At 38.6% G+C, this 17,727-nt stretch overlaps 1 protein-coding gene across 1 annotated transcript in view; it reads left to right on the top strand.

The window, feature by feature from the left end:
- The window catches only part of ATP8B4 (ATPase phospholipid transporting 8B4 (putative)), a 366,096-nt gene that overhangs the window by 219,691 nt on the left and 128,678 nt on the right, over window positions 1–17,727 (top strand). The window contains exon 8 of the mRNA XM_060005221.1: window positions 9,202–9,274. Within this exon, the coding sequence (XP_059861204.1) occupies window positions 9,202–9,274 (73 nt within the window). The remainder of the gene's footprint in view (window positions 1–9,201; window positions 9,275–17,727) is intronic.

Below are 17,727 nucleotides of genomic sequence, written 5' to 3'. Positions count from 1 at the left end.
AGCAATCAACAGATTCGATGCAATCCCTATCAAACTACCACTGGCATTTTTCCTAGAACTAGAACCAAAATTTTCACAATTTGTATGGAAACACAAAAGACCCTGAATAACCAAAGCAATCTTGAGAAAGAAAAATGGAGCTGAAGCAATGAGACTCCTGGACTTCAGACTATACTACAAAGCTACAGTAATCAAGACAGTATGGTACTGGCACAAAAACAGAAATATAGATCAATGGAACGGGATAGAAAGCCCAGAGATAAACCCACGCACATATGGTCACCTTATCTTTGATAAAGGAGGCAGGAATATACAATGGAGAAAAGACACCCTCTTCAATAAGTGGTGCTGGGAAAACTGGACAGCTTCATGTAAAAGAATGAAATTAGAACACTCCCTAACACCATACACAAAAGTAAACTCAAAATGGATTAAAGACCTAAATGTAAGGCCAGACACTATAAAACTCCTAGAGGAAAACATAGGCAGAACACTCTATGACATAAATCACAGCAAGATTCTTCTTGACCTACCTCCTAGAGAAATGGAATTAAAAACAAAAATAAACAAATGGGACCTAATGAAACTTAAAAGGCTTTTGCACAACAAAGGAAACCATAAACAAGATGAAAAGACAACCCTCGGAATGGGAGAAAATATTTGCAAATGAAGCAACTGAAAAAGGATTAATCTCCAAAATTTACAAGCAGTGCATGCAGCTCAATATCAAAAAAACAAACAACCCAATCAAAAAACGGGCAGAAGACCTAAATAGACATTTCTCCAAAGAAGATATACAGATTGCTAACAAACACATGAAAGCATGCTCAACATCACTAATCATTAGAGAATTGCAAATGAAAACTGCAATGAGGTATCACCTCACACCGGTCAGAATGGCCATAATTTAAAAATCTAGAAACAATAAATGCTGGAGAGGGTGTGGAGAAAAGGGAACCCTTTTGCACTGTTGGTGGGAATGTAAATTGTCACAGCCACTATGGAGAACAGTATAGAGGTTCCTTAATAAAAACTAAAAATAGAAATAACATATGACCCAGCAATCCCACTACTGGGCACATACCCTGAGAAAACCATAATTCAAAAAGAGTCATGTACCACATTGTTCATTGCAGCTCTATTTACAATAGCCAGGACATGGAAGCAACCTAAGTTTCCACTGACATGAATGGATAAAGAAGATGTAGCACATATATACAACGGAATATTACTCAGCCATAAAAAGAAACAAAATTGACTTATCTGTAGTGAAGTGGATGGACCTAGAGTCTGTCATACATAGTGAAGTAAGTCAGAAAGAGTAAAACAAATGCTGTATGCTAACACATATTTATGGAATCTAAAAAAAAAAAAAAAGGTTCTGAAGAACCTTTGGGCAGGACAGGAATAAAGACACAGATGCAGAGAATGGACTTGAGGACAGCGGGAGTGGGAAGGGTAAGCTGGGACGAAGTGAGAGAGTGGCATGGACATATATACACTACCAAATGTAAAATAGATAGCTGGAAGCAGCCGCATAGCACAGGTGATCAGCTTGGTGCTTTATGACCACCTAGAGGGGTGCGATAGGGAGGTTGGGAGGGAGGAGACACAAGAGGGACGGGATACGGGGATATATGTATACGTATAGCTGATTCACTTTGTTATAAAGCAGAAACCGACACACCATTGTAAAGCAATTATACTCCAATAAGGATGTTTAAAAAAAATGTTCTTCATAGTAGGAATATTTCAGGAATAATGATTTTTCCCATTGACATTACTCTTAGGATATTTGGGTAGTCAGTGGTCATCTGTAGACTATATTTAATGGAAAGGTAATGCAATTTTATCTTCCAACTTCTTTAATAATCATTGGAAAAAAGGATGACCCAAAGTTTCACAGATTTTTTTTTCCCCCAATTTTAAAATGGACGTAGGGAGCTTAAGGGCTCATGGCAGCTGGTTGTATTGACTTTGTGGAATTGAAATTGGAACTAAAGAAAGGTGAAATAGCCTAGAATTAAAAAGGAATATTCTAATTACAAGAGTATGTTGATAGCAGAATTGGAAAGTGAGCTCCCAATTTGTCAGGGGTGCTCTGCTGTTCCACCTACATCCCTCCTCCAGACGGCAGAATGTATTTCTCCAGCTGCTGGGCGCGCTGCCTACATACAGCCCTGAGCTGTCAGCTCTCTCTGGGAATTGCCCTTGGCTGAGGAGAGCTGTTTTTCCTAAGGTCACACCTCATTGCTGGGGTCAGACCACATCCCATGACTGAACAAAGCCCAGGTATAAAGGCCTAGTCCCCTTGATCCAACTCTGACGGCCCCGTTCCAGCTCCAGAGCTTCCCTGGGGTTGGCTGAGCCTTTACTGTGACTGAATCAGCAGCCTAACTCCTCCCTCTGCCCAGCTGTTTCCTTCACTCCCCACAGGTGTTATTCCCAAGAGAACTTGCCAATAAACGTCTTCCACACAGATCTCCCTCTGACTCTGCTGCCCAGGAATGTGACCTAGGCCTAAATCACTCTGTTTTCTCCATGGTCAGTCTAAGGTATTCCCTCAGCATTAGTATGTGAGAACAGATGTAATAGTCTTCCTTTAAAATAATTTTCTTCTGATTTCCTTGGGGTTTCTTCATCCCTTAGCCATATATTAATGGAATTCTACTAAGAATTTACAGAGAAGACAGAAAGGATGTAGAGAGACTCATTCAGGAGAAGTGTTTCAGTTTATGGAAATGATTAAAGAGTATAGATTTTCTGCACAACTGTCAGTGGGCTTATTTATTGTTCAGGTAAAACTTAGTAAGTGAACTGATCATTCTGTTTTCAAAATAGTAAGGCCAAATTGTGTGTGTATTTCTGCACCCAAATAATGCACAAAAGGCTCTACAAGGATTTGTATAAATTAGGCAGGGCCTCTCTGATATTGATTACTTTTTCTCAGAAAATTGTTAAACGAAATTATCCGTGCTGTAGGACTATAACTTTTATCATTTCTCCTTCTTCTCACCCTCTCCCCCTACGAAATGGGTGTGAGACCAACCCACCCTGTGTGTTTCTACCTCAGCATGAGCATGGTGCTAATAAGAGGGGAGGAAAAGGAGGAAAACATCTGCATTCTTCAAAATAAATAGATTCCAAAGATGTGAGTATTATGCTCATTCTCAGTGTAATGAGATCCTGTTCACCAGTCTGTTGTTAGAGGATTAGGGCCAAACTGTATCTCTTGCTGTAGTGTGGCTCTGACAGCAGTGGAATTGAAAAGAACCAGGAACTGCTGCTGTCCACTGGACACTTTTGTCAGGGGACCATGACGGCCAGCTGTCTTTGGATAGGCTGGATTGAAACGCTGGGAGTCTGCACTATTGCTGTGCTTGAATCTCTTCAGCTCCTTAGGGGCCATTCTCTTTCTAAATAGGCAATACATAATTATCATGGAAAATAAAGTTAAAAGTTAAAGTTAAAAAAAAAACAATAAGTATAGATTTATTAAAAGCATGGCTTTGTAGTCAGGCAGATTCAGGTTGTAGTTCTGATTCTGCCACTCACCTGTGAACTTGGAGGAGTTTTCTTTTCTTCTATTTTTACTCCCCAATTGCCCTTTAAAATACCAATATTTGTAATGCCAAAACAGTCCAGAAAAGTATACAATGAAATGGAGTCTCCCTTACATCCCGGTTCTCCTTTTCATCTCCTTTCTCTAATGGCTACCACTGAAGAGTTTGTGTGTCTTTCAAGAAATTTTCTATGCATGTAACAACAGACATATGTGTAGGTTTATCCTTGCTTCATAACACAGTTAGAATCTTACAACACATGTGCAGTGTTGTGCATGTGCTTGTTTTCAACCTAATAATGTAACTTGGAGGATATTTCACATCCGCGCATATAGACCTATCTTATTAGACCTATCTTGTTAGTGGCTGCATTGTATTCCATTGAGTAGATGAGCCATGATTGGATAGGTGTACCCTGGTATATCTATCTAATTCTTATTGATGGGTAGTGATGGTTTCTCATAGATTGCTATTACAAATAATACTGTAATAAACATCCTTGTATATCCATCTTTGAGCACCTGTATGATCAGTTTTTTAAAGTGGAATGTCAAAGTATGTGGACATTTGAATTTTTGACAGATGTTGCAAAATAGGGCAAATGTCTCAATTTCTTTGAACTTCAGTTTTCTATTCTGATTAAAGTTGCTAAAATGGGGGTAGAAACAGTACCTATCTCATAGGGCGGCTGTGAGGATTAAATGAGATAAGATACTATTCAGTGTTGCCAGCTGTAGCAAGTTAAAATATAGGACATCCAATTAAATTTGAAATGCAGATAATGACAATATTTTAGTATAAATATATCCCAAATATTGCATGGAACACACTTAAACTAAAAAATTATTGGTTGTTTACCTGAAATTCATATTTAATTGGGTGTCATTTATTTTTATTTGGCAACCCTATACATTAAGCGATCAGCACACTCCCTGGAATACAGTAAGCACTAAATAAATTGTTCATTGCTATAATTCTTATTAGACATTCAGGGAAATGCTGTCATTCAACAACTGTTTTTAGAAATAATGATTCTATATTCATTAATTTACTTATCATTCATTCAACAAATGCTGAATGCCTACTCTAAACTAGGCATTATTCTAGGTCCTGAAGATACAGTGGTGAATAAAACAAAGTCTGTATGAGCAGTTGAATACTTTTGTATGTTGTAGATCTGACATGGGCTTGAGATTAAGGAAGAAAGCAAGCTCAGTGTATGTGGATTGTTTGTTTAATTAGGTGAGGTCAGTTATACTGACCTTCTTTATTATCTTCTTTCTCTAGTATGCCAACATAACTTCTGTAGCTTTTGAGGAAATCTTCTTTTCAGGAATCTGTGATGCTAATGGGCAATCAGGAAAATTAGATTGTGGAAAGGATGACAGAAGCCTTGAGGAGACCCATGAAGATCTCTTCCTTCTGCCCCTTAAGCTTCAGCAATGGGCTTGGTATCTTGCTCGCGGTAAATACTTGATTTCTAGTCTCTGGAGCCAGTGGTTCAGTGACATGGAGAATGGTAGGTGCTATCCCACTCTCATTTTCTCAAGGAGGTCCTCAGCAAATTGTAGCAGCTCCTAGTATGCTATGCCTTATCAGGAAGAAGCAGGTTCAGACAAATTTATCAACAATTATTAGATACAGTTGCTATCTCTCACCACCTTTTCTCAGAACTCAGATTCTCTGATGTTCTGAGAGTAGATATATAGTTAGTGGGTGTGTTTTTAAAAATTCTTTCCTCAAAATAATTCTAGTCACTATTCTGTGACAATTAACCCCATATGTTTTATGATACCTTTGGAATTTAAATTTTATGAGTCCTTTTCTTGAATTTTGGCTTATTATGTAGTGATTGGCTTGTGAGCTTATAAGGTAAAAGCTAACTTATCACCCCAACTATTTTTGAAAAATCTGGTTCAAAGAAGCATTAGCTAGATTATGTCCATTTCAAAACCTGAAGCAATTATGTGGTGATACTGATACTTGAAGCATATTTAAAAATCTTGGAGTTTCTTGATTCAGTGCAATTACATGAATTAACTTGCTTTCAGAGTATTTATATACTACAAATCCTCTACTAGAGTGGGAGGGCTTTTCTTGACAACAGTAAAAGCAAAGTTTGAAGGTGCCGAGTCTACGGAGCCAAGTGTCATTTTCACGTCCCACAAGGCCACCCTGTGTTCCCTGCACAGAGCTATGACGCAAGCTTGCTTCAAACATGAGTCTTGGGAACAGCTGCACCGCACATGGAGGACCAGGGAGTGTGTGTTTTCGTTGTTTCAGGATGATGGCAAAATGAAATTACTATACAAGCTAAAATCTTAGAAGTCTAGAAATATTTTGAAGATGAGCCTTAAAGGAAATTTTCCTATCTGTCCCTCCAGTCTTCTGATATGTCTTTGATGTTATAAAGTCAGTGGTGGCGGTAGTGTGTAGGAAAAGAAAAATGGTGGGATTTAAAATATATTCGATTTAAATTCCTTTGCAGATCTTTATCAGTTTATACTTGTTAGTAAGTTTGGGTACTTTTGTAGCTATGATCCTTAGTGCTAACTGAAGTGTATCTCTGAGGTCCTAGTTAAATGCAGTTATCATTACCTGGTAAGAAAGAATAGGAAATAACATTAAAAAAACTCCTCTGATTGTGTTATACATATTGATTGTTCTACAGATATATATTCAAATAAGAGGCTTAACCAAGACATCACACACAACATATGGTTTACTGATATCTCCAGGCCCTTTTTCTTTAAAACCCTAATTACATCTGTAGAGTGTTACTTTCTCCTCTCCAGAATAATCTGTTTTGTACTTCTTCCTCTTCGTTCAGTTTCTGGTAGCCTCTTCAAATCATAACTTTCTGTCACAATCTTCTTTCTAAGAGTTATGCTCTCTTCTTGGTAGGATGCTGTGTACAAGTCTGACAAATGTGTCTGTGGGTTGGTTGTGTAGGTTATTGATGAAATAGTTGGATAACGCTAGGGTCAGGGTCAACATCCAGGGAATACCACTTGCTGTTTTTTGTCATATTGGTCATTAGTTTTGGATAATATTTCCTTTGAGGAAATTTCTCCCATGTTTGTGTACCTTCGCAACAATATTTTGCTTCAAGTTCTGAAAAATTTTGTCACAAACAACATTGTTGCCTTGTGAACGTCTCTATAGCTCATAGCCCACAGAGGTGACATTGTGTCCTGTGGAATTTGTACATGTACATACCAGAAGGTTCTTAAGATTTCAAATACTGTTAGTCATAGACTTTGGAAGTAAAGTGTTTGGAGTGCTCATTTTTAGGAAAGGAATTTCCATTGGAATAGGTGGAAAGGCATAGGTGACCAAGGATAAGAGTAGGTGTTAGAAGATATCTGGAGTTACAAAGGGGTCTTTTGGGAAGAGGAGCTCTGAGGTATATGTTCTGGTCAGAGGGCAGACAGGTGGCAAGAGAGAAAGAGAGAAAAAGGAGTAGAGTGAGTTAAAGTAAGGGAGACTGGGCTCACACATGGTATTACAAATATTTTCTGCTTTCTTGGACTGTTGGATGACATTAGCAGACTAATGGTCAGATCTTAGTGGGGGTTGGTCAGATGATTTATTCTGAGTGTTTTTCTATTTTTGGAAATATTTAATAGGTTAGAAAGTAGAGGGTAAAATACAGATAGGGGTGCGTGTGGGTAGGAGGAGAATGGGCATGAGAATCTGGCATGAGGGAAGGGATTTTTCTCTACTTTATCACTTCTCTGTATTGTCCCAGTAGGAATCCATATTGACCGTATCAGATTCTTTCTTATCAAGGATTCTTTGCATGCCCTGGGATTTTGCAAATTTTTTTCTTAAAGAGATTTTCTTCCAGTATTTTTCCAAGTGTAGCAGTTAATTCAACTAATTCCCATGGATATCACCAGACTTTTAAAAACATATTTCCAATTGCTTTGGTTTTATGGGGGAAAATATTATGACACTAGACAAGTTAGAATTTATTACCCCAAATAGTGGCTATTGTTACGTACCCGTGCAAACTTAACTCTCAAGTGTGCATTTTAAAATGTATAAGAGATCCTGTAGAGTTTCCTTTTACCTTGGGTTGATTTTTCCATTTTGGTGGAAGAGGTAGGACGTGGTCGTTTGTAGAGCTTAATAGTATACAGGTAGGAGGAATTGAAGTTTGCAAATGGGACTTAGTATCATCTCAGCTTCTTCTTGAAGCAGATGCACTTTCATTTTATCTAAGATACTGTCTCCTGAGAAATGTCACTAATGCTCTAAAGGAGATACCCCAGGAGAAATAGACCAGCACATAATCTATCCATACCTGTAAAAATAAATAAAATGAGATTTAAAGACTTCCTAGGGTCTTTCATTGTCATTGAACTAGATAAAGTGCAGAAAAGTATGGCATTGGAAAAATGATTGAATTCTGGCTAGAGATGAAAATGCTGCAATTGAAAACTTTCCAGAACAACATGTACTTGGATCCGTATTAAAGAGAAATTCTTTGAGTGTTTAAGCCAAATGACCCAGCAGGGTTGATAGTGTGAGGCATATTTCACAGTTGTATAAATATTTAAAACTGTTTTCCAGCTTATAAAAGAAGTAAATTAGGTTGTTTCTTAAAAACTGCACAATGAAATTAACCTGCCCACCTTAACTTGTTGGGGAACCTGGCCTACTCGTCCCAGCCTTCTCTCCTAGAAGGGAGTCACTGAGAAAGAAGTGTGATGAAGGTGTCCAACTGGTTTACATTTCAGAGAACTTCAGAAGGGATGATTAGCATCACGGATACTGCCACAGGTGGTCTGTTTCCAGATGGCCTGTCTGCCTAACTGTCGTGAGGGGCCTGACCAGCTAGACACAATAGCTTTTTGTCATAAACCCCTTTGAACTTGGTGAAGGGTAGACCTGCGACTCCATTATATCCATGAGCCTTGAAGAAAACAGTGCAACATCTTGACTGTGTTCTCAATTCTGAGCTGTTGGGCCTAGCCGTTAGAATGCCACCAAGCCTGCCCTTTGGCCAGAGTGCTGTGGATAATTTGTAGGTGGTCTTTCTTGTTCAGTGTTCTAAGGCTTCTTTTGTCACCCATTGCTGTTCTTGTCCTTTCCAGAATTTTTATTCTTTTCCTCTTACTTGCATTTTAGCTATTGCCCCCTTGCTTCTGTCTCCTTCACTTCTTGCCTCCAGTTAAACAGACTTCTGAGACAACAGCAGTGATGTTTCTATACTTATTAATACAGAGGTTGAAAAGAATGTTAATGACTGAATTTCTTTCTTTCCTTCCCCCTGAGTTTTTTTTTTTTTTAAATATTCTGCCCAAGGATATGCAAGTAAGAGTTAATAGCTGCTGTATAAAGCTGGTACCATGGGGTGGTGGAAAGAGCACACAGCCAAGAGTTAGGCATTTTGAGTCTAGCTCCAGGGATAACTAACTCACTGGGTGTCTTTGGGCAAATCACTTGACTTCTCTGGGCCTTAGTTCCCACATCACTCAGGTAAAAGACTTTGTTATGCAAGGTTCTTTGAATTTAGTATTCTAGAAAAAAAGTCTAATCTGCTTCTTCTGTCATATGATGCTCCATTGTGAATACATTCTCTTGATTCTTCTCTGTTCCCGAAAAAAATTAATTTTGTTTTTGTTCTTAGACTGCAGAATGAAAAATGGATGAATGTCAAAGTGGGAGACATCATTAAATTAGAAAATAACCAATTTGTTGCTGTAAGTATTTAGTATTGTTTAAGAAATTTATCTCAGGTTAAAATAGCATATGTACTAAAATATTCACATTTGCAAATTTAGTAAATCTGCACTAATTTAGCGTAATTAAGGAGGGAATACCAGGATGTATTATTAAAAAGTCTCAATTATAAAATATTTGAAAGACATATTGATTAATTCCTTTCAATAACCTGATAACTCAGATAAGGCTGAGTGATTATCACCTTGTTATTTCCTTTGGGAAATTAATAGATAAAAAATATTTAAAATCAGACTGTCAATTGTTTGATGTAAATAAGGGCTTTTAAAATGCTCCAGAGTACTTTAAAAATAGTTTGTTCTCACATAGTTTGAATATTATCCCCCCAATAACGGAATTAATACTGTTAATGTGCAGTATCATAGAAGAAAAGATTAGCTATAGAAAGAGAGAATAGATGTTCTTTCCTGAATAATCACGATCAGAAAATGTTGATTGAATGTTCTTAATAAATGCTATTTATGAGGTTTTACTTTGTATACCAAATGCACTATAACTTATATTCTCAAGCTGCCTGTGTTACAGTTTCCTTAATAAAATTCTAGGGGTCAGTTAAAACTAAAATATATGTGACTAACTATAGTTCGTATTAAATGCAAGGCTATAAAAGCTATCCAGATCAGAGATTAAAAATTATAACTATTGTAGTCTTTATGTCAAATATATATTAGATTACTCATGAAAATTTTTGTGTTAATGCCATTTTATTTATCAAGCTGTGTTCTTCATTAAATTTGAGACATTTTCCCACAGCATAAAACAAACGGCCCCAAGATCTATTTACAAGAACAACTCAGTTAAGACTCTTAAACATTCACTTTCAGAAACAGTCTTCTTTCATTAATGTATCATCTGTGTATACTGATTCTCTGGAACAACCCATGCTAAGGTGACTAGTCAGTGGATAGGCCATTCAAAAAGACTGCACACTTTAAATAGAGAAGTGCTTATTTCTCTGACAACCTCAAGTCTCTAGAAAATAGCTGAGAGCCAAAAATAAGCAAAAAGGTGTTGGTGCAGCCAAAATGGAGGTCTCAGAGCCCACCGATGTAACCTGGGTTCCTTAGACCTAGGGCAGTCTGCCAGGTTTTCAAAACTTATTTACTTTTTTTGGGCACAATTTAAAGTAGCATGTCCAGTTTATTTTCCAGCTCATTAAATACTAGGAGCAGTACACCGAGGGTAGCATGTGTTAGAAGAACATACCCTGTGGGAAAGATTGAGGCTTAGTGTAAAATACAGTGTAAGGATACTGGGTGGGGAATTGGATGAGAACTGAGTCTTTGCTCCATTCCTTCAGTGACAGCACTCTTATCTTCTCTGCCTTTCGTTTGTTTCTTCACATGTCAAATCCAGGTGCAAGAGCACTATATGATCTCAGAGATCCCTTCCAGCCCGTAGTTGCTGTGATTCTCTGTCTGAGCTGAGACTAGACTACGAGATTCTTACAAGCAAGGAGCACATTGATTTGCCTGATCCGTAACATTTAGTGCCATGTGGGATCCTAGGGGGCAGTCAGTAAATGTTGGCTGAATGAATTAATGTCCATCTTTTCTAAGAAAGAAGACAGAAAAAAAAAAAAGTGGTTATAAATTTCCCAAATTCAGGGTGTTCTGGATCCATGAGGTACTAATAGGCCCTAATTAAGAAAAGATCACATATATTCAGGGTTCTTTGCTTAAGAAGAAAGGGCTCCATATAACTTATTTTGGTTCTACTTTCAATTAAGATAATTACAGTGAAAAAGTTTTGGTGCTTCTTAGTGGATAATCTTAACTTTTTTTTTTTTTAATGGGCATATATAGAATTCTAGGATGTGTGCATTCAAAAGAATTTTTTTGGAAATGACTTTATGCCAGGCATGGTGCTAGATATAGTGGAATTAGGAAAAATTAAAGTATCCCAAACACTTAACTATTATTTTATTTGGAATTATATTTCAGGGGAAATGCTAGGTAATTTCTGTTTAAGGTATTCTGTAAAAATAATGTTTTAAAAGCCCTATGGATATACTCTAACAGGGATAAATATTGGACTGAACTCAACTTATTCACTGATACTCTACTATGTTCGTTTATCAGATTCTTTGAGGTGAATCCCATAAAGGCAGGAGTCAAATTTGTGTTCTCAAATCTCTTAACTCCAAGGACCTCATGGACAGCATATCTGTGCTCCAACTTGCCCTCTAGCCTTAATATTCTAATTTGCACTTCCCTTGCTCTTTGTTTTTAATTTAGTCGTATTTTCTGTGTTATAGAAAATAACACATGCTTGCTTGTTATTGCAAACCTTTCTGTGGAATGAAGCATGGAAGTCAAGTGTAAGTGCAGGCGTCGCATGGAAGGAAACCAGTTCCATGAACGCATCATTATCATTGATTTAAAATGAATCCCACACTTAGATGAGTTTCCATGAAGTCAGTGATTCACGTGTCCCAGCACTGTCCAATAGAAATTTCTGCAGTGAAGAAAATGTTCTATATTTGTGCGTCCAAATATAGAACAGCCAGTAGCACCTTGTGGATACTGAGCACTGGAAACGTGGCTAGAACAACTGAATGTTAAATTCTATTTAATTTTAATTAATTTAGATTTAAATAGCCACGTGTGACTTGTGGCTACCTTACTGGACAGTGCAGATGTAGCCTTTTTATTGTGGCTACGTGATGGGGTAGAAATGCTTACTCCCTACTCTTTCCTAGGTTCATCCTTCCTGTTTTCACTTGGAGGGGCAGCCCCAAAATAACACTAAGCGTCTTGCACCCCCTTGCTTGTTCCCCTCTCCCAGGAGTGACTTCTCCGATTGTTAAGTGTTGGGGCGGGGAGTGGTGTGCATGACCCGGTACCTCCTTCCTTCCCTTTCTCTTTGGGCTCTGTCTGTGTACAGAGAGTACGTTCTGCCCCGCGTTCGAAGTACCAATTTTACAGGAGTAGATCCCCATGGTGGGGGTAGCGAGAGGGTCCTGGTAGTTTCGAGCTTCCAGAGAGCTTCAACTATGACTAGATGAGTCTAACAGGGGTGAAGTGTTAGCAAGCCCACTGGGCCCACAGACCTAAAGCCTGGTCTCCAATAGCTTGATCAGTGACAAAGATGATATTTTTATCTCCATTGATCTCTGTCTGACTCATACAATTACAGCTTGTTGGTTTAATCTTTGGATAAGTGAGGAAGGGATTCCTTCAAACGCCAAAACACCACAGTGCCTCTTGATTAGGTCACTTTGTTCAAAGTTTATCCATGTGCGGCTACGCGGCACCTATGAAACTGTTTTTGAGGACACATAAATGTTTCTGTGGGTGAACTGCTGTAATCACTTAGAAGTGCTAATATAACTTCCTATTCCCTGGCATCAGTTGGCAGGGGCTGTCAGAGAGCTTACATTTGGGGAGCAACAATCAGAGGTCTCTAAAAGAGACTCCCTTCGGAGTTACTGCACAGAGGTACATCTTGGGAAACCAGATCATGAAAATCATGATAATAATAGCTCGCCTTTATTGCCTGTGTGCCACGTGACAGACAATATTACAAGCTCTTTATATGATTTAACTCATTTAATCCTCACATTATCCCAATGACGGCAGGTTATGTACTATTATTGTTCCCATTTTACAGACAAGAAAATGGAGGCACAGTGCCATCAGATAGCTTGTCAATAGGAGAGCCAGGGGTTTTAACCCCTCCCTTTACCATACGCTGCTCCTGCCTCCACTGGAAAAGTTGGTCCTGATTACCTTGCGACTGGGCTTCCAGAGTCAGGGCCTCTAGGCTTGGATGATGGAGGTGAAGTGGCCAGAGAATGTTGCACCCAATTCTGACGCATAACCTCTAGCTGTCCAAACTTAGAACTTCGAACTGGATTTATGTCACCATATCAGGACATTTTAAGGAAGGAAAGGAGCTTGCCTGAGATGACCAGTTAGCTGGCATGTTCAGAAGTTACTCACCTTTGTTTTCCCAATAAGGAAAACTGCCCCTTACCTTTTTTAAAAAAACTCTAAAACACTTTTGAGCTGAATTTCCAGAGCTCCTATTTTTACTGCGGGACCAAGAAAAAAAAAACGTAGAGCATAATTCAGTTATCACAATGAGATTGACTTCCATTAGAAGAATTAAGTAAACTGTGTGAGAGAAACACACTGCAGAGTTCTTGATACTGCCAGAGCCTGGACCCTGGGAGCCAGGCCTACCTTCCTCCTTTACTTGACAGCAGTGCTCTTGTCTTGTTTGGCTTTTCTCATCTGGTGGTAGAAATAAACCTCTTACTGGCCATGAGCGTATTTGAACATCACATGAATTTAATTGTTTAGCTTATTTGAAAAACAGTCCACCCTCCGTCCCCTCCACAAAAAGGCCCTCATGTTTTCAGTGTTTACAACAGTAAATTTTTGCTTTAAAACAAAGACGTTCTTCTGTTACAGAACTGAAAATTTCACGTTAAGAAATGAAAGGGCTAGTTTAACCTAACCTCCAGTGCTGACCATGGGCAGGCTTTGGCTTTCTCTTGACCCATCATCAGGGCATTTTCTCCAGTCTTTTTCAGCACTGTTTTTGGACATCCTTCCGGGGAGGCCATTTTGTGGTTGAATTGCCTTTTTTAGTTATTTTAAGTTTTATAGCTTCAAATCAGAGTTACTTGTTTTACTCTAATTGCTGAAATAAATCTCCCTTTTTTAAAAATATGTGAGACATTCAACATGCATTTGCTGGATCTGAAATTTAAATTTTAAATGAAAACATTAACTATAATCTTACCCATTTTCAGTTTTATGACTTCATTCTGACTTTTGTCCACATCAACATATTTTTCCATAAGTATACTCATACTGCATGAGGCATTTTGTATTCTTATTTTTGCACTGTAAAAGAATAAAAGAAAAGATAATTTTGTAGATGATAAAGAAAATAAAGAAGAATTCCACATGTGAGAATGGCTTAAAAAAAATGAAGGGAGATCCAAATATGGTGTTCCAATTAATTCTACAAATTTATCTTTCCATCACGTCATGAATCGAATCCCAATATTCTTTTACCATTGTAGTTTTGGTTTTTGAACATCAACGAAGTGAGATGCTGTCTGTTTTTCATAGTTGTATTCCGGTGATTTTGTAGCCAACCAGTGGAAAGAGCATACATTTGGGGATCAGAGTTCCGAGTTCTAGCTTTGCCCTTTAACCTCCATGTGGCCATGAGTATGGCCTTATATTGCTTGGAGTCTTGGGATCCTGTATTAGATGTGATGAAACTTTCACCATGACTTTGTAAAGGGTATGGGCATTACATGGGTTAATTTAGCTCATCTAGTGCTTGTGAGACCAGAAATTACCTTCCCAGGTTTCTTATACACACAACGGGAACAATATTATCCCCTAATGGGGCTGTTGAGAGAATAAAGTGACGCAATTATGTGAGAGTGTTTTGTAAACCCTTAGAGAACTCTACAGCTTTCAGGTGTTATAATCACTTGAGGTTTTGCTTCATTTGTTCTTTAGTTCAACAAACATTAATCATGCCTAGTAAATCTAGGAGTCCAGTGTCATTGGTGCCTAGAACTCAAAGATGTTCAAGGTTTTCAAGGTTCCTCTGGCTGGTATATTTTTTTCAGGTTTCCGTGACGCCCCTGCTTGGGCTTTTTGTTACCTGTGGAAGGTGGGAGAAGAAACATTGTGTTGAAAAACATTCCTTAATTCTTGGGAGACATAGCTGAGCCTTTCCTGGAAGGGCGTGGGGAAAAGGCACCAGTAATTGACAGCAGAAAGTACAAATGGGGGTCTAAGGAAGATGGGTATGGTTGGAATTAACTGCTGCCTGGACCCCCCGTGAGTTCCAATAATCACACCTTCCCTTCCCCGTGCTGCATTCCTGCTAACGCCACTGCCTGTGGAGACCTGCCCTCCATTCCATCCAGAATATTCCATTAGGCCCTTCCTCAACTACCAACCCGACCTACTCCCTTTCTCATTTGCATTCTTCCCACAGCACTTTGTTAATAAGACACTTAGAACCCTTGTCATATTCTGCCTTTACTAAACTATAAAATCCTTGAAGGTAAGAAGCTTTTATTTAATTTAGTACTCCTGGCAGTAAATGCCTTAGATTGCCTAGATTCACATCCTGGTGCCCTATTTACTATGTGGCCGCAAACAAGTTACTGAACCTCTCTGAGTCTCACTTTGTTTATCTGTAAAGTGGAGATAACAAGACCTACACTTAGGATTTCTTTGAGTTAAATAAAATATTGCATGTAAGGCTATTGGCACAGTGCCAGACACATAGTAAGTCCCCACCAGATTTTGGCTACTGGTATTATAAACACCTACAGCTCAAACACCAGTTTCTGGATCGACTAGGAATTGGGTCCCTGAGAGATACTAAAGGGATCAGTTTAAGGAGGACTGACTTGAGGCTCACAGAGTCATGGGGTTTGTTGGGCCCGAAGACCACCCATGTGTTGCTCCACTCCCTTCCCAGAACCTCTGACCAAAGGGCAACCCAGGACTAACAGGGCTGTTACTACAGCTCTCTTGCCCTTCCTTTCCAGAATGACTGCTGAGTGCACGTGGAAATAGGACGGCATGATGATGAGTGAGCTGGTCACTTATTCCACTGGATGCCCCTATGGTTCTGCCCCTTCACACTTCCTCCTCAACTAATGAATTTAAAAAACTTGAAGGGAGAAGTTAGCAAAAGGAAAGACCAAGGCTCAGCAGTGGGGCAGGGAGAACAGAGGAAGAATGAGGGGAGGCAGGACAGAGATCAGGGAGTGGGAAAACAGGAGGAAGGTTCAGAGGACATAGAGAAAGGTGACAATGGAGGTGACAGGAGGAGTCGGGGAAGGTAGAAGACAGGAAGGTAGAAGTCCCAGGTCCCCAGGGGTTAGAACAGGAAGAGTTAGCTCAGAACCCGTGGGGTTTACAGTTCTCAGTTCATGCCTCTAGGAAGTTGAGTCACTGCTTAGAAAGAATCTGGTCAGAAGGTGGCAGTGGTGACTCAGTCACATGTTCTGAGCCAACTGTGGCCAACAATTCCTCCCTTTGTTTATCAAAAATATGTCTTGAGGCAGCTGAGCTCAAAATTAAACTGTAACAAGAAAAAAGTAATGATTCTTACTAGGCAGAGTTTTGAAGAAAAGCAACTCTAGGTACAAATGGATATCTTTCTCTAAACTTCACAACTATTTCAATCACAGATGATAGAATTAGAGAATTGTGGATTATTTTTGAAATGATCCTGTTAAACTTGGGGAAGAGACCCATAGGCCGAAGAGCATGAAGCTCTACTGCTATTGTGCCTTGTGCCTTTATTCATTGAAATTTAAATGTGAGAAATAAAATCAAGGTAAATTTTCATAACATTTTTCCACTTTAAACTCAAGATGGGTAATTTTTGGCTCAAGAGTGGCATACACTCTTCACATGTTCTCTTCAGAGCAGGTTTGCTCAGGTCACATTGTGAGAAGTCAGAAAATAAATAACTTCTGCCTTGACAGGCGTCTCTGGCTTTTTCATCCAGAGTTGAGGTGGAGCCTTGATAGTGCAAACCCATTTATTCGGTTAGGGGTTGTCACTGAGTTGCTTTTTAGTTCTGTTTTATTACAACTTAGACAAAACTATACCCCCTCCCCCCCACATGCACCTACACCACGCCTATTTTTGAGGTGAAAATTTAAAAGCTTGAGACAATGAAATCAGTGGATTGATTCTAAATTTAACCTCCAAGGTTTGAGAATGGAACAATTCAAATATTTAAAAAACAAAGATAAGAAACGTTTACAGTTTTGGAATGCCAGTTGTACATTTAGACAGAGCTAAAAAATTGTTAGGCTAATATGTCAAAATAAATTGCTAGAATTTTAGTCAGTTCTTTTTAGACATGTAAAACCTTCAGAATTTCATAAAAACCCTCATTTAAAAATCAGTTTTGAAACTTCAAATAAACAATTTCCCAATGTAGAAAGCTACCAGAATTCTAAAACTGAATTGTGATGGGTCATTTCCAAAACACAAATGGATGGCCGAATAGAATAATTTATCTCTGTGAAAGACCAGCTTCCCACCTCTGAATGTTTTCTGTTTACCATGTTTTCTATTCTATCCTGCCCTCTTGCTTAGCCCCTGCTTTTCTTCTCTTTCCCTTTTCTTACATGCCACCATCTTTTTATTTTCTCTTGCTTATGTTTTAATCTTTTTCCTTTAATCCTTTTCTCTTTTAAAAATTTCCTTGCCTCTCTTATTTTTTCTATTGTTTTCAGTTTCCTCCATCCTGCTTTACTTTTGTCTTTCCCCATCTTCTTTCCCTGCCTCAGCTCTTAACTGATAACCACGGAATTAAAGTATGTGCATATAAGTATTTCCAGTTATCTTATTTATTGGGGAAAGTTTTATATTTCCCATTAGTAATTATCAAAGAAAGAAAA

The sequence above is a fragment of the Delphinus delphis genome, chromosome 2, assembly GCF_949987515.2.
Source record: "Delphinus delphis chromosome 2, mDelDel1.2, whole genome shotgun sequence".
NCBI lineage: Eukaryota > Metazoa > Chordata > Mammalia > Artiodactyla > Delphinidae > Delphinus > Delphinus delphis.
This window is presented reverse-complemented; position numbering and strand designations above follow the sequence as displayed.